At 48.9% G+C, this 25,397-nt stretch overlaps 1 protein-coding gene across 3 annotated transcripts in view; it reads left to right on the top strand.

Moving 5' to 3' along the window:
• plekha1b (pleckstrin homology domain containing, family A (phosphoinositide binding specific) member 1b) overlaps positions 1-18,473 on the top strand; it is a 30,630-nt gene extending 12,157 nt beyond the window's left edge. Inside the window, exons 3-13 of one of the 3 annotated variants that reach the window (XM_036523719.1) lie at positions 560-616; positions 794-839; positions 6,104-6,201; positions 8,433-8,555; positions 9,175-9,306; positions 9,764-9,832; positions 12,753-12,817; positions 13,108-13,171; positions 13,568-13,657; positions 14,184-14,224; positions 18,059-18,412. In XM_036523719.1, the coding sequence (XP_036379612.1) occupies positions 560-616; positions 794-839; positions 6,104-6,201; positions 8,433-8,555; positions 9,175-9,306; positions 9,764-9,832; positions 12,753-12,817; positions 13,108-13,171; positions 13,568-13,657; positions 14,184-14,224; positions 18,059-18,332 (1,059 nt within the window). In that variant the 3' untranslated portion in view covers positions 18,333-18,412. Of the gene's footprint in view, positions 1-559; positions 617-793; positions 840-6,103; positions 6,202-8,432; positions 8,556-9,174; positions 9,307-9,763; positions 9,833-12,752; positions 12,818-13,107; positions 13,172-13,567; positions 13,658-14,183; positions 14,255-18,058 lie in introns of all 3 variants that reach the window. The other 2 variants (XM_036523710.1, XM_036523700.1) reach the window with 2 other exon arrangements.
• The last annotated feature ends 6,924 nt before the right edge of the window (positions 18,474-25,397 follow it).

The raw sequence follows: 25,397 nt of genomic DNA, 5'->3' as shown, positions 1-25,397 counted from the left end.
GTTAGGCATCTGTTTGTTTAGTATGAATATATGGTATTTGTTTGGCAGTAAGCTTGTTTAACTGATTTTGACCGGGCAGGTGGTAACTGCATTTTTGTAACGGTATAAAAACAGACTTCCTGAGGCAGTTGTGGAACCTGTATTTCAACAGGAAACTGTGTGCAGAGATAGAGGATGATGGTTTTCTTGCTGTGCCGAAATTCACTGGTGTGAGCTTTCTTTTTTTTTTAAATAAGATGTTTCTCTTCTGTAGAAGTACTGAAACTCACACTGCTAGCTTTGGGCACAGGAAAAAAGCCTCATCGGTTCCTACAGTGTGCAGCCAACCAACAGGACTCTATTACCCGCACACTCTTATTCATCACTGAGATGATTTCATCAGAATTGGGAATCTGATGATAAGACATTAGCCGTCCAGTTCAGCCCAGGGTTTCTTAGCTGCACTTGAAGAGGGAGATGTCCTTGAACCAGACCTTGTATCAGCAACATAAGCTGCTCCTGACCTGTGACATCTGACCTCTGACCTCCAACCTCACATTTGTTGTTTTTTTTCTTGCAGAACCTTCCCACAGGGGCAGAGAATGTGGGCTCCCTCAAGCTCACCTACATTTCCAAGGTCAGTGGCGTGCAGACGAGACCAGGGTTCAGTTTCAGTGGCTAATTGCCAGGTTAGGGCTTAGGAACGTGTTTGTCTGCATTTCGGGGAGCAGGGGTTTGTTGTGTGTTGTTTTCCCTCGGTCTTTATTTTTATTTTTTTTTTTTTTTTTTTTTTTTTTTTTGTCCTGCTTTTCAGGTCAGCGACGCCACCAAGCTGAGACCAAAGGCTGAATTCTGCTTCGGTAAGACTCCAGGAGAACCTCCGCTTTCCTTTTGTTTTTCACATGGGGCCTGTCGGTCACAATAAATCCCTGATGTGAAGTGCTACGGATCCACTCGAGGCATAGCAATCCTGGTTCTGGTGTTAAGACTTGCAGTATTGTGACTGGTGTTGGCACCGTACGTCACCAGCATTCGCACGAGACAGACGCAGACGTGCCTCGAGCCTGTCTTCACCCGGGGCTCGCCTGGCAAACTGCTGAGTAAATGCAGAAACGAGCAAGGCCAGATATACCGGTTTGTGATTATAAATAAAAATCGCCAGCCCCGCTGCCTGTCGGTTGTTGATGAGTAAATTTGTGCTTTGATATTACTCAACAGTCCATATCCAGAGACCCGCATGGAGAAAAAAAAGATGGTTCAACAACACTGCAGGTGTCATTACACTCCTCTTTGTGTCTCCGTGGAATATGTGAGGTTGTGGTGGAAATGTAGCCGTAATATGATGTTATTTGACCCTAAGAAAAGGTCTCCGGTGTTCCATGATAAGGCATACTCAGACTCGCCTTCTTTTTATAGATGTCACCTGTTGTAAAACTGGTAACCTGATTTACCTGTTTTTTTTTATATAAATATATCTATTTATATTGGCACTGTAGCATAGTGGTAAGGATCAGGGCTCATAACCGAAAGGTTGCTGGTTGAATTCCCTGCTGGGGCACTGTTGCTGTACCCTTGGGCAAGCGGCTTACCCACAATTGCCTCAGTAAATATCCAGCTGTATAAATGGATAATGTGAAACTGTAACCTATGTAAGTCACTCTGAATAAGAGCATCTGCTAAATGGCAATAATGTAAGGTAATGTAGTTTATTCAATACCCATAAAACTTTATAGATAGCCTGATTTTCACATGCAAGCCCTGGATAAACATTTGAACTTTTCTGTTCTGCACACACATAAAAATGACACAAAATGCAGTGCAAAAATGAAAGCTGGATGGAAAAGTACAGAAAAGAGCTCTGTGGGAATTATTCTGACTGGGAGGATGTCAGGCTGTGCCTCCCGTGCCAAGCGGGAGGAGGTCTGAGGGTCCCCCAGGAGCCCCTGCTGTGTGTGGGGGGGGGTGCGCTCGCGGTAGGTGTCCCGTGGACACAGACAGGACAGGGTATTGTTTCGGAGCGCTTTGAGCAGGGCATTGTGCCCGCCGGCTCAGGAGGAAGCGGTAAGCGGAAAACGGGGGCTCTGCTCCGTCCTTATAAGCGCGACCCCCGACCCCTGCTATTGTTCCTCGGGGAAGGTGGCACAGCGCTGGTGGAGGTGTGCGCTGGGCTGAGCTTCCAGCAGGTTGCCTGGTGACTTGGACCATGTGGCGTCTTGGTTGGTCTCCGTGACGTGTGATTGGATGAGAACCAACCGTTCAAGTTTAACATGTCCCCACCATTGCTCCTGGGAGTGGGTCCCTCTCTCTTATTTGTTCCTTTCATTGAGGCTAGAAAGTATGCGTTGCATTAGCTAGGGGACTTGGTCTCCTTGAATCACAGGAAAATAAAGTAACCACAGATTGATATGAACACTGCACTGCACTGATTCATGTGTATTCATATTAGCAGAATTTATACTGGTTGGATTTGTCACGTTTGCGGTCCCAGCTAGAACGCGCCTCATTCTGTCCAAACCTCGCCTTTCCCTGCCTCCACAATGGAGCAGTCCTGCCTCACCTGCTCACCCCAGTAGCCCCGCTCCGTCTAACGCCCCCCCCCCCTCCCGGGCCCACATGTGACAGCTTCCTGTCCGCCGCGGCGTTTGCCGAAGGGGGGCCCAGCGCTGCTCCCGGGGCTCAATAGCAGGAAGCGGCAGGGTGACCCGCGGCCGACCGCGCCGGCCGACCCGACCCACCGGCAAACGCCGGGGGGGGGGGGGGGGGCGGGGAATCTCCCACTCCTCGGCAGGATGCTGGCGTCCCGATCGGAACCCAATTCCAAAACTCCGGGAGGGGGTATTTTTAGGCCGCTCATTACGTGCCCCCATTTACAGTTTCACTCGCCCCTCCTCCACCCACCAGACCCCCCCCAATCTCTCTATTCCCCCATACCCCTCCCTCTCCCTTTCTCCCAATCTCTGCCTTTGCAGTGAAGCGAAATATGCATCATTTCGTATGGGAAGCGGTCCCTCTCACAGCCCTTTACCGTAATAAAACAGTGTGAGAGGGGTATTGCTCATGCCTGGGGGGGGCGAGCCTGCTCTGCTCGGACGCGGGGGCGGAGGAGCCGACGTCCCACTGTAGGTAGAGGGCGCGCGGATGGAATCTGTGTGGAATGGCTTCCTGTTGTGAGTCAGACCGGGCGCTCCCCGCGTGTTTATGAAGTTCCCCCCAACCCCCTGCTGGAGAGCGAAGCGCTGTGCTATGCTGTGTTACGCTGTGCTGTGCTGAGCTGTGCTATTCTAGCGCTAGTTGTTTAAAGTGGTTATCTGTATAGTGCAAAAAGCTCACTGTTTTAATAAACCAGCACAGGCTGTTGCCTTTGCTGCTCTTTCTAAGGAAAAGGAAAAAAAGTAATTTGTGCCTTTTTTTGGGAAGGAAGTCAGCCCCCCCTCCATTCTTATGGTTCTTAGTGAGATCTCTTAGTGAGTTGGCCTGGCTGTGTGTTTTGGATTTCTGGTAAAGAGCTTTGGTAGAGAACTCATCTCAGATCTCCGGTGACAGGCTGCTGTCTCTCTCTGGGGGTTTGAGTCCCTGCCCTCGCTTGTTTTCCAGAGGGAGAGACTGTCCCTGTCCACACACACACACAGCCTGGAGAAAGTGTTGGGTGCAGGGCTGGCAGAGTGCGGGGGAGGTGTGTGTGTGTGTGTGTGTGTGTGTGTGTGTGTGTGTGTGTGTGTGTGTGACTGTGCACGTGTGTGTACACACACACACACACACACACACACACTGGTGCGCATTGAGGAAGAATACAGGCATTGTGCAGCGGGAAGCTCAGTGCACTCTGTGACAGAAAGAGAAGACTGTTCCGTTCACCGCGTCTCTCCATTAGCCGCGTGCATTTGGGATAATTGGACACTCAAGTATTCTGTGGACGTAGAGGGCAGATATTTGGATGATTGACCTCCTTTTGTCGGGCGCAGCACAGCGTGGAGCTGTGGTTAAATGGCGGCTCTGCGCTGCTGAGGCCACACACTCTGGCGAAGGGCAGCAGCAGCGCATTCAGGCAGGCCGCTCGCACTCTCCGTGCAGTGTTGCTTTTATCTCCTCAGTTTTAATCCCCGTCCAAGTAAGCGATGCGCTTTAACAGCGTAATATTAAAATAATCCAATACCGCTTAGGTCTCATTCCTGCTCTCCATCCAGACGGCTATAATTTCATTTGCTGTAGTGGGGCTGGTGGGAGGAGTCAGCGAGTGAAGTATAATTATCGGAGTGCACTCACGCTTTCTGTGTTCCATCGAGAGCTTTAACCCCGGCTTTACCACATCGCCAGTGTGTTTGTACCCCCATAGCAGAAAAACGATCCCTCACACAGCAGAAGTCTTCCGTTATTTTACTGATTTACATTACATTACATTATCGTTATTTGGCAGATATGCTTATCCACAGCGACTCACATACATGCAGCAGGTTATAACTTTATCCATTTATACAGCTGGTTATTTACTGAGGCAATTGCGCATTAAGTACCTTGCCCAAGGGGTACAACAGCAGTACCATAGCAGGGAATCAAACCAGCAACCTTTGGTTTTACAAGCCCTGCTCCTTACTACACTGCTGCCCACAAACCCTGAAATAAACCCCAGAGCCATGCCAAGAACACGTACACAAATCTTGTAAAGAGCTACTCAGGTGTGCTTGACACATCCAGCCAACCACTTTACCAGTGTCATTTTCTAATACATGTTAAATTGTTCAAGGGAATTTTGTGCTGATCTGTAATCTTCTAATGATATTTAAGTATACCACTATGTTGTTTGTTTACTGTTGAGGCAAGTCTACACTGACTGTGAATCTTTTTTTTAGCATAGTCGTGGCAATGCTGGCCAATGGCACCGTCAGAATCATTGTGTTACTTTAAAATGGTGCCTTTTGTGTAGCTGTCTAGCACGCAGAGTGCTGCTTCTTCCCTTCACTCATAAGTTCTTCTCCCGTCTTCCATCAGGTGTAATCTGACAGTTTGCTGCAGCCTAGAACCATCCTGTGCTGAGCAGAGGAAAAAGATGGATGGGATTAATTATTGCTTTTTATAGAGGCATGGGGAAACTTTTTTGACAGTTAACCTCGCTTTGAGTCAGGGCTCCGACTGGCCAGAAAGTGTGGCACACACTCGGGGATGAACGCGACTGCATGTCGGTGGGGAGGTGGAAGTGCGGCAGAGGCAGTCTGGGTACTCTCACAGCTGTCCCTCCTGCTCTCTTTCTGTCTTATGTCCTCCATCCCCCCTTTCCCTGGCACTCTTTTGCGGTTTTTCTCTCATTTTCTCACTCTTTTACACTTACTGAGCTCCCCCACTCCTCTCTCTCTCATCTTTATCATGCAGTCCCCTCTCTCCCTCTCCCCCCCCCCCTCTCTCCCCCCTCTCCCTCTCTCTCTCTCTCTCTCTCTCCCCCCTCTCTTTCTCTCTGTCTCTCTTTCTCTCTTTTTCATGCACTTCCCCCTCTGTGTGTGTGTGTGTGTGTGTGTGTGTGTGTGTGTGTGTTGCACTGCTTACCTCTCTCATCTTCCCTTCCCTCTCTCGTGCTCTGTCATTCTCTCTAGCCCTCTCTGTCTCTCTCTCTTTATCTCTCTCTCTTTGTCTGTCTCCCACAGTGTCTTTCTCTCTCTCTCTCTCCCCCACCCTCTCTGACTGTCTGTTTCTTTCTCTCTATGACTCTCCTCTCTGTTGCCCCCTCCCTTTCCCTTCCTCTCTGTCTCTGTCTCTCTCTCTCTCCTCTCTCCCCCTCCCTCTCTGACCCTATGTCTCCGTGTCTCTCTCTCTCTCTCCCTCCCCCTCTGTCTCTCTCTTTCTCATGCTGGCAGTTAACCATGTCTGGATATGAAGGGCCTGTGTGTCCTGGCTCTCTGCAGAGTGTCATAGCCAGTAACTTCTCCTCCCTGCAGACACACTGCCCAGCACAAAGTGCTGCTAATTGACAAAATCTCTTTAAGGCCGTTTTTCCCTCCAAACAGGCAGCATGCCTAACTTTCTTTAAACAAGCTGCTGTAATGATCGCCTGTCACTGAGTGGATTGATTCCAGTGTAATTCCCTCCCTCTCTCCCTCTCCCTCTCCCTCCCTCTCTCTCTGCCCCGCCTCTGCAGTCATCAACGCTGGAATGAGGAAGTTCTTCCTGCAGGCCAACGATCAGCAGGACCTGGTGGAGTGGGTGCATGTGCTCAACAACGCCACTAAAATTACAGTGAGTCCCCCACCCCACCCCACCCCGCCCCGCCCTGCTTGCGGGCAGCATATCACTTCCTGTGGGCCTGAGAAGCATGCTGGTGGAGCTAGCAGATGTGGTTTTGTGCCTGTTAATGCACAGAGAAACCCTAAGCCCCCACCTGCCTGCTGACAAATGTGTCTGCAAATCAGAAGTGCCTGAATAATCAGATGCCCAAAATCAAATCACATAATCAGTGGCCATCTCCTACAGACTCAGGATCAGTTTACCCACTCCTAATCTTCACCCCATTCTATTCCGGTTAAAAGATGGATGCTGACCTGGGATCAGCCTTAGTGGGAGGACCTGTGCACCAGCAAGACTGTTTTGGTATACTGTGGAGTGTCGTCTCCCTGTCTGTGGAGTCCTGTCTGTTAAGGCCCCCTTAACTGGCCCCTCCAGTGTTAGCGAGAGCATGCCTTTCAGAGTGTGTGCGTGCATGTGTGTGTGTGCGTGCATATGTGTGTGTGCGTGCGCGTGCGTGTGTGTGTGCGCGTGCGTGTGTGTGTGCGCGTGCGTGTGTGTGTGCGCGTGCGTGTGTGTGCGTGCATGTGGGTGCGTGCGTGCGTGCGTGCGTGTGTGTGTGCGTGTGCGCGCATGTGTGTGTGTGTGTGTGCATGTGTGTGTATTACAGGGGGGTTGGCATTGATCACAGTGGCTGGGGAATGTGGCCCTCAGGCGCCGGGTGTGCGCAGCCCTGTCACCATCCCTCACGCCAGTACGCTAATACACCATGCTGACATGCACCGGCCTATTAATAGCAGGACAATCCGCCGGCACAACGGGCGGCAGGGCTGTTTTCTCAGCTGCCGGGCTTTAACGCGGCCCCTCTGTTCAGCGGACTCTCTCCCCGTTATCAGCACCTCTGTCCGCAGGCGTCCCTCGCTGTGACCCCCTGGGACAGGTGCCTCTGTGCCGTTCCTCTCCCTGAGAGGAATTTTCTGTTTGCACCCGTGTGGTTTTGCCGTGCCTCCCGAGCACCACGCCAGCCCTGTGCTGTCAGGGAAACGGGGGACGTGTGAGGCAAACATGGTGTCCTGGTCCTCGAGTTGCACCCTGCCCACATTGTGTGGTTTCTCTAATGAGCTCAACCTTCCTAAACTGCACCTCAGTAATGTTTTCAAAATGCGTTTTTGCGTTATATTGGGTGACATTGCATTACATTATTGTCATTTAACAGATACCCTTATCCAGAGCGACTTATAGTTTATCCATTTATACAGCTGGATATTTACAGAGCCGATTTTGAGTTAAGTGCCCTGCCCAAGGGTTCAACAGCAGTGCCCCGGTGGGGAAATGAACCGGCCACCCTTCGGTTATAAGCCCTGCTTCTTACCACTGTGTGACACTGCTGCCCATCCTGCCCCACCTGTTACCCCGCATGTAGGGTTCTTCTCATTCACGCCTGCTTCCCGCTCCAATGCGCAAGTCCCATCTCGGAGGGCTCTGGTTTCCTCCTCAGATTATTCTCATCTTGGGCGCAGTGTGAAAGTGACCAACACCGTTTGTTCCTCTCTATTGTTTTTTTTCTCTTCTTTTTTGCACCTCCTTTGTGTTGAAGGCAGTGGAGATCCTTGAGTCAGCCGGTGAGTCACGCTGCAGGGCGGCGTGTGAGAGAGTCACAGTGCTATCGTCACTGCCCTCGCCGCTCTGTCATGTGACCTGCTTTGTCACTCACACACACCCCCACCAGGGGCGCAGAGAGGGCATGGTGGGACGTGGGTGACCTAGGCCCCCCCCCCGAACATGTTTTGTGGAAGCAGACAGTCATCCTACCGCCTCATTCAGGCAGGAAAACTGTGCAGTTCCACATGGCGACCTCTCCCAGCTGCCCCCCTCTTCACAAAGTCCATTACCTACGTCTGCTTTGATCCGTAGCGTCTGTAAGTAACAGAATATATCCAGGAGATTTCACCTCTTAACCTAGTTCTGCTCTCCCTGGTGACATCATATCCCAGTAATGCACAGCGGTCGAGTAACTCTACATTTTCCCCATAGTTTTCCATGATTGGGGGAACATGGATGCATTGACTCAGAGGGGGATACGTTTTTCTTCCCTCTTCTGAAGCGTAGCCTTACCAGCCCTCCAGCTGTGCCATGTGGAGTCAGTCGATTTGATGGAAACTTTAGAAGGGAGTTTCGCACTGGCCTGGCTGGTATATCCCTCAGATCAGAACGCTAATATCTTTTTCTCCCCCGCTTTTTCACAGGTGCCAAAATCATGCGATGTCCATCACAATGCTGACGCTCCACACGACGCGCATGGCGCCAAAAAGCAGGTCCCGTACAAGACCGAGATCATCGGGGGAGTGCCCATCATTACCCCCACACAGGTAAGCAGCAGGAGGGGCCACGCAGCTCCTGCAGCTCCTTATGCAGAGCTGGCCGTCACTGACAGCTCTGGAGGGTCACACTTATGGTGAAATATGGTGAGCTGTGCATGTGGCTGTTGGATACGCATTTCAGGGATGGCGGTGTAGCACAGTGGTAAGGAGCAGGCATTGTAACCCAAAGGTTGCTGGTTCCCTGTAGGGGTATTGCCGTTGTACCCTTGGGCAAGGTACGTAGCCCGGAATTGCCTCAATAAACATCTAGCTGTATAAATGGATAACTTGTGGAAAAAACTGTAACCTATGTAAGTCGCTATGGATAAGAGTATATGAGAAATGCCAATAATGTAAATAATGTAAGACCACTGAACACAGTTATGGTAAAACATGGTAAAAAGTGTGTTGCCTTGCTCTTCTGGAATGAGTGAACAGCAGGGCTGTGTAAGTTCTTTCCTTTATGGTGTGGGCGCTGTGCAGCTGAGCATGTGAGTCAGATACAGGCCAATGCTGCAAGCCTTCGAGCACAACGCAGTCCATGCTTCCTCTCTGTGGGTGTGGCAAACGTGTCATCCGACCTCCTCTTGACCCCCCCATCCCCCCCCCCTTGTTCTTCCGTTGGCAGCAGGAAGGGGGCGAGGGCCAGAACGGGGCGGGCCTGAAGAGGTCCCACAGCCAGCTGCCCTACTTCGTGGGGAGGCCGACGCAGGACCAGGCGGTGATCAAGGCCGGGTACTGCGTCAAGCAGGGGGCAGTGGTGAGTGCACCCACACTGGGAGAGTTTAATACCCTTCACTTTCCTGCCTGTTGACGTGTGTGAGAGGCAGGGCTCACCGGGTTCAGCCGACGGAAGGCACGTCAACTCTTCTTCCGCAATCTAGGGGCGGCAGCGTAGCATAGTGCTAAGGAGCAGGATTTGTAACCGAAAGGTTGCTGGTTCAGTTCCATGCTGGGGCACTGCTATTGTACGCATGGGCAAGGTGTCTCAGTAAATATTGAGCTGTATAAATGGATAAAGCTGTAACCTCTGTAAGTCTGGATAAGAGTATTTGCTAGGTGATAGTAATCTAATATTGTAAAGTAATGGCCTGTCTATCAGTGTATGTAAAGCTTTATGGTTAGCGGGTCAGGCTGCAAACTGCACACATGGAGTAGGTTTGGAATTTGAAGATGGCGGTTGTGTCTTACTTTGATTTTTTTTTTTCCATCTTCAGATGAAGAATTGGAAACGAAGATACTTCATGCTAGACGAAAATGCCATGAGTTACTTCAAATCGGACCTGGTAAGTATTTGGCGCATGCAACAGGCAGCCACCACAGTCTCCTTTGAAGCATTATAATGGCCGGAGAATGCCAACAAAATGGTGACCTTAATAGCTTGACACGAGGCCATTTGGCTGAAGGAGGCCTTCCTGCGTGTCACACCTGTGTGTCCCAGACAACCCCCCCCCCCCCCGGACCCACCAGATAAGGGCTCCGGGACTGTCTATTGTTTACACACTTCTGCTTCCTGGCAAGGCTCCCGAATATCGCTCGTCCAAACTTTGATTTCTTTTGTCGCAGCTGCGCCTCCTCCGCATTCAGAGCCTGGGGCTGCGGCACCCGGTCACCACCGGACCCTCAGTTCCCCCCTTCATTGTATTCCAGAAAGAAGGAAAAAAAAAACAACAAAAATAGAACAAAACATGCAGTGTTTAATAGATGCTGCTGGCTTCAGTGGCCTTCGCCACCTAGTGGTACGGCGAAGCTGCTGCTGTTCACTGCAGAGGGAGCTGCGCTGTCAGTGAGAAGGGACGCATAGCTGCTTTTACATTTCATTACATTACGTGCATTTAGAAGACATTCTCATCCAGACTAGGCTAACAACACTCCCAGAAGAGGGACTGTGAGCGTAACACCTGCTTTTCGGGTTGCTTCCCTCTCGTGCAGCATGGTAATCGGGGATTCAGAGAGCAAATCTAAACAGGAGCGGTGAGACAGCGGGAGGGAGCATCTGAACTCTGAAATCTCTGTATACTCAAGGCACTTCTGGTTTGCTGGGGTGAATTGTAAGTGCTGCTCTTGCTCAGCTTTGCTGTGGTTTGGGCACTCACGCTGTCAGAATGACTGAATGGTGGGCAGCACAGTACATTACCCTCCAGCCTAACGTTACATTACATTGTTGAGCAGATGTTTTTACCCAGAGCGACTTACATAGGTTACAATTTCATCCATTTGCACAGCTGGATATTTCCTGCGGCAGTTGTTAGTTAAGTACCTTTCACAAGGGCGCAACAGTTGTTCCCCAGCAGGGAATTGAACCAGCAACTTTGTGGTTACAAGCCCCGCTCCTCACCACTCCACCACACTGCTTCCTCATACTACAGCGCAGTCCTGAAAATGCATCTCCTGCTGTATCTTTCTGATATACCGAGGGAAGTGCCCTCTGGCCTGACACACACATTCACACATACTCCCCAGCAGATATATATATGCGCACATGCTCATACACGCTCCAGCAAGGCACTCACATGGTTTGTGGACTTCTCTGGCTCTATCCAGCCACCGGGGGGAGGGGGGGGGGGGTTTGTCGCTCGTGCACGGATCCTCCGAGTGTAACCCGAGATGCCTCGGGAGGCTGCCCTGACATGCTGAGAGACGAGCCCCGCGAATTCCATTCCTCGCCATCTCCGTGTCAACAAGGGAGCGTGCCGCGGCCTGCCCGCCCATCTCCGCGGCGTCCCGGCCCTACCTGCCCGAGCGCGCGCGGGGCCGCTTTCCCTGGAAACCGCGTCATCGTTCCTTACTGCCTCTCCCTCCGCTGGCTGCTGTTCATCACACCTCTGCTGGCTGATTCCTCCCTCAAAGAACAGAAAAAAATCACACAGGTGTGGGTAAGCAGGCAGTCTGTATTCAGCCAATCACAGTCCTTGCTTTACGGTTAGGGTAAGAAAGGAAGTGGCCAAGGAATTCAAGAATCATTACATTATATTACTTTACATTCATTTAGCTGTCTCTGTTTTTAAGTTAACTCTTAAGTCAGTCTAAAGTTAACAGGGCTAACTGGGTGCTGTAGTGTTTGTTTCTTCGGTGTCTGTTGTGTTTTACCTTTGACCTCTGGTACCCACAGCAGTACTCCGCACCTGTGTTGGGTTAATGGGGACGTACAGCACACAGGCGTATAAAAGGATAACATTGAAAAAATTGTGACTGATATATGTTGCTCTGGGTAAGAGCATCTGCTGAATGATAATAATGCAATTTAATGTAACAATTTCTGAGAGTGCCTCCAACATCTGTGCCCAGGCCAGTGGTTTTGGTTTGGGTTAGAGTTCGGGTTAGGGTAATGTATGTATGTATGTATAGAGTAGGGCAGTCTGCTGCTCCACGGAAAAAGCTGGTACGAGAACCTAAGACAGGGCACTGATGTCTGATGTCTGCATATCCGGGTACCTGCTGTGCCGCCTGGTTCGCCAGGTACGAAAAAGAACACTGCAGTTACAGGACGCGCATTATGCCGGCGTCGTGAGGTAATTGTCACATCTGCTGCTGCTGCGTGACTCAAAATAACACCCCCCCCCCCTCCCCGAGGCGATCTGGCCTCCGCCCCCGTCGCCGCGTTCAGGCGTCAGCACCGCCCCTCGTTAGCTGTCGTTAGTGCCCGCCCCCGGTCGGCTCCCGCAGCGCCGGCCTGGGTGCGCGGGGGCCCGGTGGGCGGGACAGTGTCAGGCCCTAAATCACCCGCAACAATGCTAATAAAAAGGCTATTCTGGGCGGCTTTAATTAAAGGGGTGGATGGGGAAAGTGATGCAAGCTTTCTCCAGGCTTTTTGTCAGCCAGCAGCATGCAAACACATGTTCCGTCGGCCTAACCGGGGGATTGCAGGTGATGTGTGTGTATGCACTCGCACACGTGCGTGCGTGTGTGTGTGCGCGCATATGGGAAGGTACGTGTGTGTGTGTGTGTGTGTCTGCATGCATCAACCACTGTAAAAAGAGTCGTCATTGCCTGAACCATGCACTTCAGAGCTTCCAGTGAACAGTCCACCAGTGGCTTGCAACTTTAATGAGAGCACAGCAATCTCCATGATGATCATCAATCCATGACCAGTTGGAGGCTCGTTTGGGGGGGGGCGGGTTGCTATAACATCAGGCCAGCGGGGGGAAGCTCAGTTAGACTCTGGGGTCAGAGTGAGAGTGTGACTGTATTGGATTTTGTTCCCAGGAGAAGGACCCGCTCCGAATGATCCCCCTGAAGGAGGTTCACAAGGTTCAGGAGTGCAAGCAGAGGTATGGAGTCACTGGAGTTCGGACACACTGATGGTTCACCACAGACACAGTGAAGTATGACGCGCAGATGCTGAAGGCACACTGACACCCAGGATAGGGTGTGCTGTTCCTTCTCCCACCCACCTGAACAGAATTCTTTCTCTGCTTCCACATTTCCAACATGAATACATGCACACAGTCCCAACACCATGTGAATGGGTTTCTGTTCCCTTTTTAGCATGAATGCATTACTGTTTCGATTAGTTTTTAAATTAAGAAAATTAATTTCTCTTCCCTGTTTTTTTTTTCAGTGACATAATGATGAGGGACAATCTTTTTGAAGTCGTCACCAGTTCTAGGACCTTTTATATTCAGGTAAGAACTGAGATTGGGGCCGTGAGGAACTGTGGCCTGAGATTTTGTGCTCTTCTCCATTTGTGTGGTTTTAATGTGAAGATCTGTGGATGGATGTAGATATATGAACATTCTTAAAGTATAACGAGGGTATTTCTCTGACATTAAAAGATGATCACTCAACTTAATTTTATTACGCTTAAATATTAGTAGAAGACCGTGAAGATCCGAGAAGCTCCTTTCAACAATGTGATGTGTATCAGAAAATGACACTGGTAAAGTGGCTGGTTGGCCATGCCAGGCACATTTGAGTAGACCTTCACAATATTAGTTAAGATGTTTTTGGCAGGTCATTTAGCGCAGCGGTAACTGCTGCCTCCCCTCTGACTCTCCCCGCTCTTTCGGTGTCGCCCTCAGTCGGACAGCCCCGAGGACATGCACAGCTGGATCAAGGCCATCTCCGGGGCCATCGTGGCCCAGCGTGGACCCGGTCGATCTGCAGCCTCTGTACGTAGCCAGCGCCCGGGCCATGCAGGAGGGTGGGGCGGGACGGGACGTCATTCAGTCTGAGAGATGATCACGCTCGAGTCTGCTGAAGTCTAAATGTTTGACCGCCTTGTACAGTTTGTACGGGGAGATTTTTTTTTGTTTTCCTCTTAGCCCAACTGCACCGATGTTCTTCGGAAACGGAGACGTGTGCAGGGGTGCCCAGATGGCTGTGTTTTTGCACTGTGAGGCATACGCTCAGAACAGTGTATTCTCTGCATGCCTAATGTGGGTCAGGTGTACATGCACTGTGGTCAATAGGGGCAGATACGGAGGATCTGTACCCTTTCTGCATGGGATGGGGGTGTAAGAACTCCCTCCACGGTCCCCTCTAATACAGCAGGCTGCTTGTTTTAGGACACGTAGAGCACACGCTAGCCTCTCTGCTTCCTCTCTCTGTCTCTCTGTGTCTCTCTCCTCCTCCTCTGTCCCCTCTCGGCTGGAGTGCCCCGCCCCTCTAATCGAGCTTTGCAATGTGTTGTTGCAGATGCGGCAGGCCAGACGGCTGTCGAACCCTTGTATACAGAGGTATACATCCCGAAACGGTGAATGCAGCACGTATGTGAGCTCTCATGGTCGAAACGAACTCCTCTTTTTTTCCTGTTTGTTTGGGGAAACGTAGTCACAGTGTGTAGTTGAGCGGAATGAAATTTTTCGGCTTACTGCTTTCAAATAAAAAAAACCTCCCAAACCCCACTCACCGCCAAAAAACAAAGCAACCAACCCCCTCACCTGAGGTGCATTTCCATCTGTCATTACTCTTCTACCCCCGCCCCCCCACCCCATTCACCCTCGCGCTGATCTCGCCTGGCGACTCGGTGCCGCACTGATCGATCAGACTAACTCATCGCCCCTCTCACCCTGCGCCTCTCTGAGCAGAGCCCTGTGTCGATCAGGGCCGTCCCCTCTGGCATTAGCACATGCTGGCCACAGCTGTGCTGGAAGTCGCTCTGGATAAGAGCGTCTGCTAAATGAATGTAATGTAACATAATGCCATGAGGGGACTTTAGCATCCCTCTATGTTCTTCTACTTATTTTGAAATTTTTCCCTCACTCTTTAAATGTAAATACATACTTGTTATATGCCTATTCATATTTATGTATTTAAAATAAAGAATGTAGATATAAACGTATATCTAATGTAGATTATATAAAGAAAGTGTTTCGAGTCCATAGATTTTAGCATCTGGTTCTTCTCTGAAAGATGTAGTTGTAGTAGATGTAGTAGCTTAGTTTCGTCCATTCACTACAGAGAGAATTAAAACACAAGCCTTAGTCCCTCTTCCACATACACATTCCTGCTAGTCTTGCTCAGCTCTACGTACCAGCCATTGCAAACGCTAACAACCCCCCCTACCCCCCGGTGTCCTTTGCGCTAACATGAAAACCCCGAGGCTAGCCGACTCCACATTGCACGGTTACTGACCCCGACGCCCCCCAGACCCACCCTGCTCTCTCGCTTGGCCTGTCAGCCCGGCTATCCGGGCGGCGGACCACCCTAACACAGGGAGCTCTCTCCGTCCTCCGCATGCCTGCTTACAGCTCACGGAATCATGCATGAAGCTCTGTTTCGATCAGTTGTCTGGCCTGACTCCTCACCTCCTATCATTTAAGTTTGCCCTTTAATAAATCAAGTGCAAATGTCTCTTTATTTAATTAATTAGTGCATTTATTTAACTTGTGGTGCTGTTGAAATGTCAGTCAATGCTCAATGTGATCAAGGTTGCTTCAGGAGATCGATTCGCTAGTGGATTGTGGGAAAATGTAATTCTGTTTAACGCAGGCCTCAGATGGGGATCGACTGAACTCGTGTTGCTCAGCACTGCAGTGGGTGTGAATGGATTTTCAGCGATGTGAACGTTGGCATGCGTTCCCCTCTTTACTTTTCCCATTTTGAGCTCTAATGCAGAAGCTTGGCTGGCGCCTCTGGACGGCTTTGCTGTCGTGCTCGGGTCACCTGCGAGCTCTTTGCCTTGCTTGTGTCTTCTCCTGTCTCCTGTAGCCATCTCCTCAGTCTTTCACCAGCCCAGAGGATGGTCACAATACTGCGGCATTGGGTTTGCCAGGATTCTCTTTTTTTTCCAGTCTCCATGGATAAAAATCTCCTTTTGTATTCAGCACAAGTAATTTTTGTCAGTGTATTTTTGGTACGGTGTCATACAGTTACGCCTGGATAGGTTTAAAGTTTAAAATGGACAACAAAGGAAAGCGTAAACTTTCCAGAGTTAAACAGATCTAGTGAAAAACTGTGTAGTTCATTAGCAATGAATGCCAATCAGTTATCTCACATTAACAGTGCCTGTAATAATTCATCATACATGTATAAATGTAATTCACAGCCATTAATTACCGTTGCTGACAGAAAGCAGACTTTTATTAAAAACGCTAACGATGGCAAAATTAGTATCATTAAAAAATAACAGATAGTCATCCACACAATTTAATTAGCTAGCCGTATTTGCTTTGATTGCCCACAAATTATGTTAATGGAACATTAGGTTCAGGCCCTCCTACCTGTCATTTATTTGCTAGATATGCATTATTAGAGCAATTACTTTAATGTTCACGATAGCATTGAATGACATGTATCCCTAAATCCTTCTTTGAGGAGTTGCTATCCTTTTAAACTGTGTAACTATATATCCCACGTTAACCAAACGGCCCAATTTGGCTCCTGTATTTTTTTGTTTGTGTAAAATGAACTGTTTGCTCTACCTCTGCGAACTGTTTCCTGTGTGTGTCTCATGTGACTCAGGACCCTCTGAGTGAACCTCCGCTTGTTAACGCTAACCCGAGTAACATGCCAGAGCGGAATTTTGGCTTGTAGGTCAGCTTTATTTGAACAATTTAAATAAAATAAGAAGAGGAAGAACTATACCCAAAATAAAACTGAAATAAAATAGACATAAAAATGTAAACCGCAAAGAATAACAGAAAGGCTGAAATGGAAAACCCGGAAAGTAAACAGATCTGCAAGGAGATCATGCTTGTAAAACAAAGGAACAAATGAAAACAAATGGGTAAAAAGACACTGCATAAAAAAATTTGGTAAGAATAAAACGCAAAACAAAAACAATAAAACCTTCTCCATCTGTGCGTGTTCACATAAAAAAAAAAAAAATAACACTTCCACCCACACATGCAGTCACCAGTACTCCAGAACTCCTTGAAATCTATCAGGCCCTCAATCAATTTACAATATGCAAATTCAGCTTTTGGGTCATTAAGAAACCAAGCGCTTGACCCCCTTCTGGCGTGGCCCGGCCTCTCTGCCTACCTGTATGAAACTGTGGACATGCAGCTTCCAAAAGAAATATCAGTGAGACATCTGCAAGTTTTATGCTTAGTTTAATAAGTGTTACAGCTGTATTTGTTTTGTGTTTTTTTTTTTTTATGAATGGGATGTTTGGTCCATTTGAATTCCAAGAAATCTACTGTAACGGCAGAAGTCAAATCCTGGCAAACCCAAGCATAACAAAGGCACACTACGTTAACATTTGTGCATTCGTTTATCAGTCTAATGGACAAATACAGATATTGTAACATTTTTTCTTATATTTTGGGAGTGGTTTTTTCATTTGAACCGAGTCAGGTTTGTATTCACTGAAGTCAGGAAAGTCATAAAGTAAACCGGTGACAATAAATTTCCTCGGCCTAGGGCCGGGACTTTAGCTAATCTCTGGTCTGAGCCCATTTAGTGGAGGATTTCAGTCAGTAATAAAATGGGACTCGCCTCTCCCTAGTGTAGCGGCGGAAAGAGTGCCCGTGTGGAAAGGACGGACCGCAGCCTAAGAATAGCTGTGGAAAGACGCTCTCCTCACGCTGGAACAGCGGTCTCCAGCGCTGTGTTTTGTCACGTCACGTCAAGGGCCTCTGATCCGAGGAACTTCACCTGACAATTCTCTCTGCGTTACCATGGCAATGCCTGCTCGAGTGACAGCGAAGACAGGGGTGTTGGACAGGTTCTTAATCCCGAAGTGGCGTGCCTGATTGGCTGTTCGGAGCTCTCGGAGGCATGTCTGTGCTCTTTGCTGGCCGAGGCGGAGCAAACGAATGCGAGGCGCATGCCTGTATTCTGCTGCTGGTTGCTAACGCTTTCGCTTTGTCCTTTGTGTGTTTTTTTTTTTCTGTGTGTTCTCCCTATTTGTTTTTCAGAGAATAAAGTCTGACACAGAAATACTAACATTCCAAAAGTGAGCACTACCACTGCTGCTACATCTACTGCTACTCTTCTGCAGCTGCTCCCAGTCCCTCTCCTTCTGCTGCCTGTCCTGCAAGCGTCCACAGCACTGAGCGTGTCTCTGACTGTGTCTCTGTGTCTCTGCCGGGCGTACACCCCACCCCCCCCCCCCCCCCTTTCAGGAGCACGGCGAGCGTCCCGCACCCTCCAGCTTCTACTGCAGCGACCAGGGCCCCCCCGTCCCTCGCTCGCCCCTCTCTGCAGTGTCCCCCTCCCCTCAGTGCGGTCTCCAGCCCGCCGGGGGCCCGGGCGCGCTCGCTGGCCGGCCGCAGCCTGGCGTGGGACAGCGAGGACTTCACGAGCCTCCTGCCCCGGCCCAGCCAGCGAGGCGGGGTGCAGGCCCAGGCCCAGGCGCGGGCGCGGCTGTCGCTCCAGGAGGGGCGTCTCTCCAAGTGAGCGACCCTTCGCCCTGGAGGCGGCGCAGCAGCTTCGGGGCCCGCCCCCCGACGCCCCCGCTGGACCTGGAGGACGTGGACCTGCCCGTCAGCCAGGTGTGAGTCACCCCTCCCACTACACCCACCCCCCCCCCCCCACCTCTGCCCCCCCTGCCCCTGCTCCCTCTCTCAGGATTCCCCCCCCTCAGGGGTGGAGCCCGGGAGGGTGCGCCGGCGGGTGGGACTGGAGGCACGGGTACCCAAGACAATCTGGAAGAGTCAGACAAGAGTCAGAAACGAACACAACCACACTACGCCGGACTGACCCGTGGGACCGTGGCTCGGCGGGATCGCCCGTTCTCCTCCTCCTCGTCTTCAGAACACTGCCTGCGTCGGGACGCCCCACCAGCGTAGCGAGGGGAGAGCAGGAAGCTCTACGATGGGGTCCAAGCCTTCAGCTGACTTGTTTTCTCTCTATTTCTTTTAGTGGTTTCGTTTGGCTTAACTGGGAAACACGTACAGATCCAAGCAACTACAGGTCACTAGCCTGTGGGGGTGGGGGTATGGGTGGATAAGGGGGGGGTCTGGTTCCACAAGGGGAGAGGAAGCCTGGCAGTCTCCCCACTGTGTGCCCTCTCCAGTTCAAGAACTTTTTTCATTTTATTTGTTTCGGGGGAAAATTATCAGCAGACCTAAAGGTGTGTTTTTTTTATCTAAAAGATAAGGTAATTAACAGAAAAGGGTTCTTTAAACATTTAACAACAAAAATGGGAATGTCCCGCACCTATACAAAAAAATGTTATATAAATGTTATATAATGTTTCTTATTTTTAGAATCTGAGTTTTTAATGCTAAACCTGACACCCCTAGATCCAAAGCATGCAAGGGAAAATTTAGGCATCCCCATTTTAATCAATAAAAAATAACCAGTTAGAACCCCTGTGGTATTCCATCATCTCTTGTGGTCCTATGAGACTGAGCACATGGTGCGGAGTCTCTACATTTCTGGCCATTTTAAACACACACTGACATTCTGATTATTGGAGTGACTCTTAGCTTTTATTGGCTAGCCAGCATGCCCTTGGTGTGGCCACATGCCTCTTTGCTGGGGGCTTGTCATGACCTGGGATTTACACTGACATCAGGGGTAACGCAAGGCCAAGGTATGCTGTCATGGTCAGGTCAGGTGGGTGGCCAAGCAAGCCTGAAATGCAAACACTATCTCACACACACACACACACACTCCTACTGTATACGTGTTTGCCAAATTCAGTCCCACACTTTCATATTGGGTGCCTGAGTTTAAAAAAAAAAAAAAAAAAACCGCATGCATTTCTACTGTGTCAGGTCCTCAGGTCCACATTTATTCAAGTGTCAGAAGTGCACTGACAAAAGGGAGGCCATTTTGCAGGTAAAAAATGCTTTAAAGCTTGTTTCCGGAGAGAACCTAAGCTACTACGTTTGGGGGAGGAAAAAAACAAAAAAAAACAACCTGCTTTCGAATCGGCACTACGGCCGCTTGGGACGTTTGGGTGCATGCGTACAGCCACAGATGCGGGCCTCAGTCTCTTCGTGTGTTGTTTTCCTTACATGCCTCCTTAGTTTGCGTTCTAACCGTGCGAGTGTCCGCAAGATGAATCGGGTGATTAATATCGCTGGATAGCGTGGCCGACCGATTGCTGTACTGTTTCTGTTGTCTGGTAACTCCTGGCCTGTAATTGTGTTGCACAAACTCTTACTGTATAGCTGTAAAGTGCCTGCAATCTTTCTATACAAAACAAGCTATTTTGATCCTGTTTTTTTATTTTTATTATTCTGTACCTGATGTTCTTAAATCGTGCATTATTTATTACTTGGAGTTTGAAAATAAATCAACCAACTTACAATGTCTGATGAAAGAATTGTCGTGTGTGTTGTACAGTGTCTGGATCAATCAGCTGAATGGAAAAAGAATCGCTTGTAGATGTTGCTGTGAAGTTTTTTTTCTATCCTTAGTCCTCCGGTCTCCCCTCTGGTTTTTAGACAGGCCTTGTGCGCAGTAACAAAGGATATACACAAACCAAGGACCCTAACCTTGGTTGGATGTGATCACAAGGGCTGTTTTATATAAATCACATTTATTTAGTTTCTGTGCCGGCAATCAAATGACTTGTCCCTACTGATCTGTGATATATTCTTCTAGAGAGCCATAACAGAGGAAAGAGTCCAAGAAGTGCAGTGTAACATTGCCACCTAGTGTATGTGAAAGCAAACTAACTTCTCTTTTTAAAAAGTCTGTTTGCGTTGACATTCTCACCAAATTTTAATGCTTTAGTCCTCACATTCATTGTAACAGTTTGCCCTTTGATAAATCTGTACTTATTCTGAATATTTTACAGCTCAATCTGTTTGACATGACATGAATACATTTATGTACAGTTTATGATCCTCTTAAAGTTCAGTGACACTAGATGCAAGGTTGTGAAATTATCTCAATAGGGAATGAGCATGCTGCCCCCTGCTGGTGGTTTCTTCTGTGTTCTGAAAAACGGCTGCAGCTATGTGATTCTTAGCTGATGTTATTCCTCCCTGGATGAGGCTGGATCAAGTATAACACTATTTTAGTGTGATTATATGCTACTGATATGCTGGGCTCACAGAGAGGATGTGTGGGGCGGCAGTGTAGCATAGTGGTAAGGAGCAGGATACGATTCGCCGCTGGGGCACTACCTGGGGCATGTACCCTAGGCAAGGTACTCAACCCAGCTGTATAAATGGGTAACGTAAAAAACTGTAACCTATGTAAATCGCTCTGGAAAAGAGTATCTGTTGCAAATAATGTAATATTGTAATGTAATGTAGGGGACCCTTTGTCAATGGTGGCAGAGAGAGAGAGCTGTATTCCAGGACTGAAGCAGACCCGTTCTCCATCCTGCGGTCTCGGCAAAACATTGACATTTGAGGTTTATGTGTGACCTCTTTCCCGTGCAGAACTCATTTGTAACTTCAGCCCTCCTTTTTCTTAGTTTTAAGGCCTAGCTGACCCTGGTGTGTTGGAGACAGGCTCTGGAACTGCTCTAGCCCTGAAAACACGCAGCCCCCTGCTCGTTACCCAACACAGCTGGGATGTATTCCACTTTTGGATGGGGAGAGAGAACTCTGACTCATGCGAAAGCACCGCGTGAACGGGCGGAGGGATCTGAGCATCGGCTCCCGCTTTCGGGGCCCCATCCACAACGGAGCGGACCTGTGCCTTTACCCCCCAACCTCAACCAAACCCCAGTGTCAGCAGGTTAAATGCCCCCCCCCCCACCTCGGTCCTACTGCAGCAGAATTCTGCCGGATGGTTTTGCTGGGAAGGTGCTCATGGAGCCAGTGATTATAGTTGCAAATAACAATCGATGGCAGCTGGAATTTCGTCCAGTTCTGTGCTTCTGGATTTGATGACTGGCAAATTGCAAGGGGCTGGGTTCAGATTGTTTGAAGTCCTATCAGAGTTGTAACTTTGGGCACACGTTGTAGTTTAATTTGTGGAAGGTACATTTTCACAGATACATATTCACATGTTGGAAAAATACACCCACGTACAGTTTTAGTTCTGTATTGTCTGGGACACTCAGATTTTTCTGTACTCTGGTATGTATCCAAATGCACAAATGACTAAATTGATCATATCATGGATGGCAGTTACATTGATTCCCAATGATACCAGCATTAGTGTCATAAGTGTCTATATCATGGGTTACAAGAGTACAGCTCCGAGCTCCATGAACCTACCAGTAGTACTTGTCCAGAAGTCTTTGGACAAGTCGCTCTGGACAAGAAAAATGCATACGTCTTTAGCACTCACTTACTTGTGTTGTCCAAAGAAAGTTAGTACTCTGGTCTTGCGCACCATGCAACTTGCAGTTAGAGAGGTCAACAAGGGCTTGGCTGTCTGCGCAGGCTGTAATTATCAGTGGGGGGTAGTTTTCAGTCAACCAAAGCACCATGGAGGACAAATACTGTGTCACCGATGATGTCATGGGTCCTCCAGAGGTGGTTATGTAAGCGGCAGCCCGGGAGGCCCCCGTTACCACAACAGCGCCGGGAAACAGACGCCTTTCCGCGGGGCCCGGCTCCGTTGCAGTTTGCACCGCACCACCCGTCAGCAGCTCGACCCATTTGTGTCAGTTTTTTTTTTCCTGGGGCGCTGAAGTTCTCCTGGCTCGCTTTTCGGGAGCCGTCCACTCCAGTTCCCGCGCGGAGCACGCTTCGGCAGCACGATGAACCGGCCAGTCACCGCTCTGCCAGACTCAGCCACTTAAGCTCACTGTTACTGATGGGCCAGTGGCTGACACTGTGCTAAGGTCACCAGGTTTACACTGAGTAAGAAGAGTAGCTTTCCATTGAAAAGACAGCGGGGAATGGTGGTAATACGTTAAGACTACTGATCAGATACACAGTGGTTAGGTGTATCACTACTAGTCAGGCCAGCTCTTTACTTGACCAAGAAGACTGTTACATCAAGACATTTGATGTCATGGTCGGACTTAATTGGCTGTTTAAAATAACCAAATCAAATCATCCTGTTCAGGATTCAAGCCAACCAGCTGCAAAGAGCGGTACCTAAAGCTGTGCTACCCTGCCATTCAATCTCAGAAAAAAGCACAAAAAGCCCAGTATTTTAAATGTAGATGTAAATCTGTTTACATGACCTCAGACTAAACTCTACTAAATGTTGTTTGTTGATCTGGCTTTAAACCCTGAAGGGCTTTAAAGTTGCCTGCGTCTTTTGCGAGTACAAATAAAGAGTGAATGTGATTTTTCACCTGGCTCTCCTCCATATCGCTTTATATAACTTGGCAAAAAATACTGGCGAAAAGAATATAATCTTGCACACATTTTTATCAGTATTGTACCCATAACAGCGATTCCAAGCAATATCTCAGGAATGTTCATGGACCAACAACTGACTTGCCACTTTACAAGATGAAACGCAGAGCCGATTACTGCTGGAACAGTTCATCACTGATATATTTTTAAATGAAATAGAGCTTGTCTGCAGAATACACGCACTGTACCATACTCAATGTACTTTAAAAGGCAAAATACTGGCACACTCGGAGAAGCACAATGGGGCTGGGATTTGTTGTGAATCAATCAAGAATTGAGTTATGTCACCTTCGCGTGATGTGGCAGTGTGCTCAGCTCCGTCAGACCCATCCATTAAAAATGTCGACGGCTTTCAACACACCGTCTGTAGTGGGGTTGCATCACATGGGAAACAGCGCCATGGCGGTCGGGGAGCCGTAAATAGTCCATTCACCTGCGCGCTGATGCTCTGGTTGCTCAGTCAAACGACCGAGACCCGTCAGACGCTTTGGCTCGGTCCGCGTCTTGCTCCGAGAGAGCGGCCAGCGCAACACTCGGAGAGATTCATTTCTGGTGGAGCTGAACTCTCACCTCCTTGTCTCGGCAACTGAGTGTGTCTTTTCTTAACCCTTTCTAGAGTGCATTATTCAAAGCGGTGTACGACCCGATGTTAAACATCCTGACTGTATGTTTCTCGTTATACAGCTTTGTTTACATTTACATTTACATTTATTTATTTAGCAGACGCTTTTATCCAAAGCGACTTTACTTTAAGCATACACACACACCGCAGCTCTGACTACCAAGGGCACCAAATATCAACAACTTAAAGAAATTTAGTCTTTTCTGCTGACTTTGTCAACAGTTTGCTGGTAACATAAACAGGCAGAGGATGTGTGGATCTTCAGGCTGTCTTTTTAGGGTTGAAATTCAGATTTTCACGAAATGTTTTCAACGTGCTGCGGTTTCAGTGAATCACAATGGGCTGCAGGGCTTTTTCGGACTATGAATGGCACAGATACTAAGGATGAGTGACTCATTTGTGCTGGGGTCTTGTTCAAAAAGAACTGGGTGGGGGGGACAATGGGGGCAGGGGGGGCAGGGGGCCCGGGAAAGTGGATCGTGTTCTCGGAAAGCAGTGCATTTTGACGCCAGACAAACACGAACTAAAACAGCTTTGTGGCCTCATTAGACCCAGAAGTGACTGGAGGCCTATGGGTCACATTATAAACCAGGCCTTCCCAGAACCCCCTGCTCTGAAGACATAAAGGGATGCTTGATAATCACTTTTTTGTCATACCTTTTCTCAGCAGGTGCCCGAATGTACCCAGGGTGACTTCCATATCTGGTATTTATTTTGTGTGTCATTTATTTATACAGCTGGATGACCACTGAGGTAATTCAGGACGAGTACCTCATTCAAGGTTACAAAAGCACTGCACCACTTGATATTTGAACCTGGCAAGGCTGGTGCCCAAACCACTCTGCCACACTGCTACCCCGCACATTGCTGAGGATCACATATGGGCCACCTTCCAATTTGATTTCCTGAAAATGATTCTGTAATGTGTCAGCAGTGTGGCATAGTGGTAAGGAGCAGGGCTTGTAACCAAAAGGTTGCTGATTCGATCCCCGACTGGAGCACTGCTGTTGTACTCTTGGCCAAGGTACTTAACCCACAATTGCCTCAGTAAACATCCAGCTGTATAAATAAGTAAAACCTACCTACATGTATGTTAGTTGCTCTGAATGAGAGCATCTGCTCAATGACATTAACATGATGTAATGATTTCAACATCCTGTCAAAATCCATAAACAGTGATGATATATGGTGATTGGTTGAAATTTGGACCAGAGCTGGCACAATGGGTCTTGCCTGGGCTATAAGACAGCACAGCATCACAAATGCTAGTAAATTAGGAGTCAAACTGTGAAAGACACAGGGAGAAAAGAGTGGGGAGATGCTGGAAGAAAGGGTGTTTTCTGACTGCACTCAGAATATGCTGACTCGTAGGGCCTTCCTGGTACCCACTATAGCGTGTATCCTTGAGGAGTCAGCTTGTGCTCCTCTTGTTCTCATCCTACAGAATGCTCAATTTACCATCCCACCAAAATGCATAACAAGCAGTGACAAACAGGAGTGACCGTTACCATCGCTGACATAACGAGGGCGGGAACGAAAGCTTATACAAACGGAGACACTTGGGTCCCGTAAACGAGTGAACGTCATGGGAACGAAACGCCGCTAATGATT

Source organism: Megalops cyprinoides, chromosome 1 (genome assembly GCF_013368585.1).
Source record: "Megalops cyprinoides isolate fMegCyp1 chromosome 1, fMegCyp1.pri, whole genome shotgun sequence".
In the NCBI taxonomy this organism is placed as follows: domain Eukaryota; kingdom Metazoa; phylum Chordata; class Actinopteri; order Elopiformes; family Megalopidae; genus Megalops; species Megalops cyprinoides.
The sequence above is the reverse complement of the archived record's forward strand: the minus strand, read 5'-3'. Positions and strand labels throughout refer to the sequence as shown.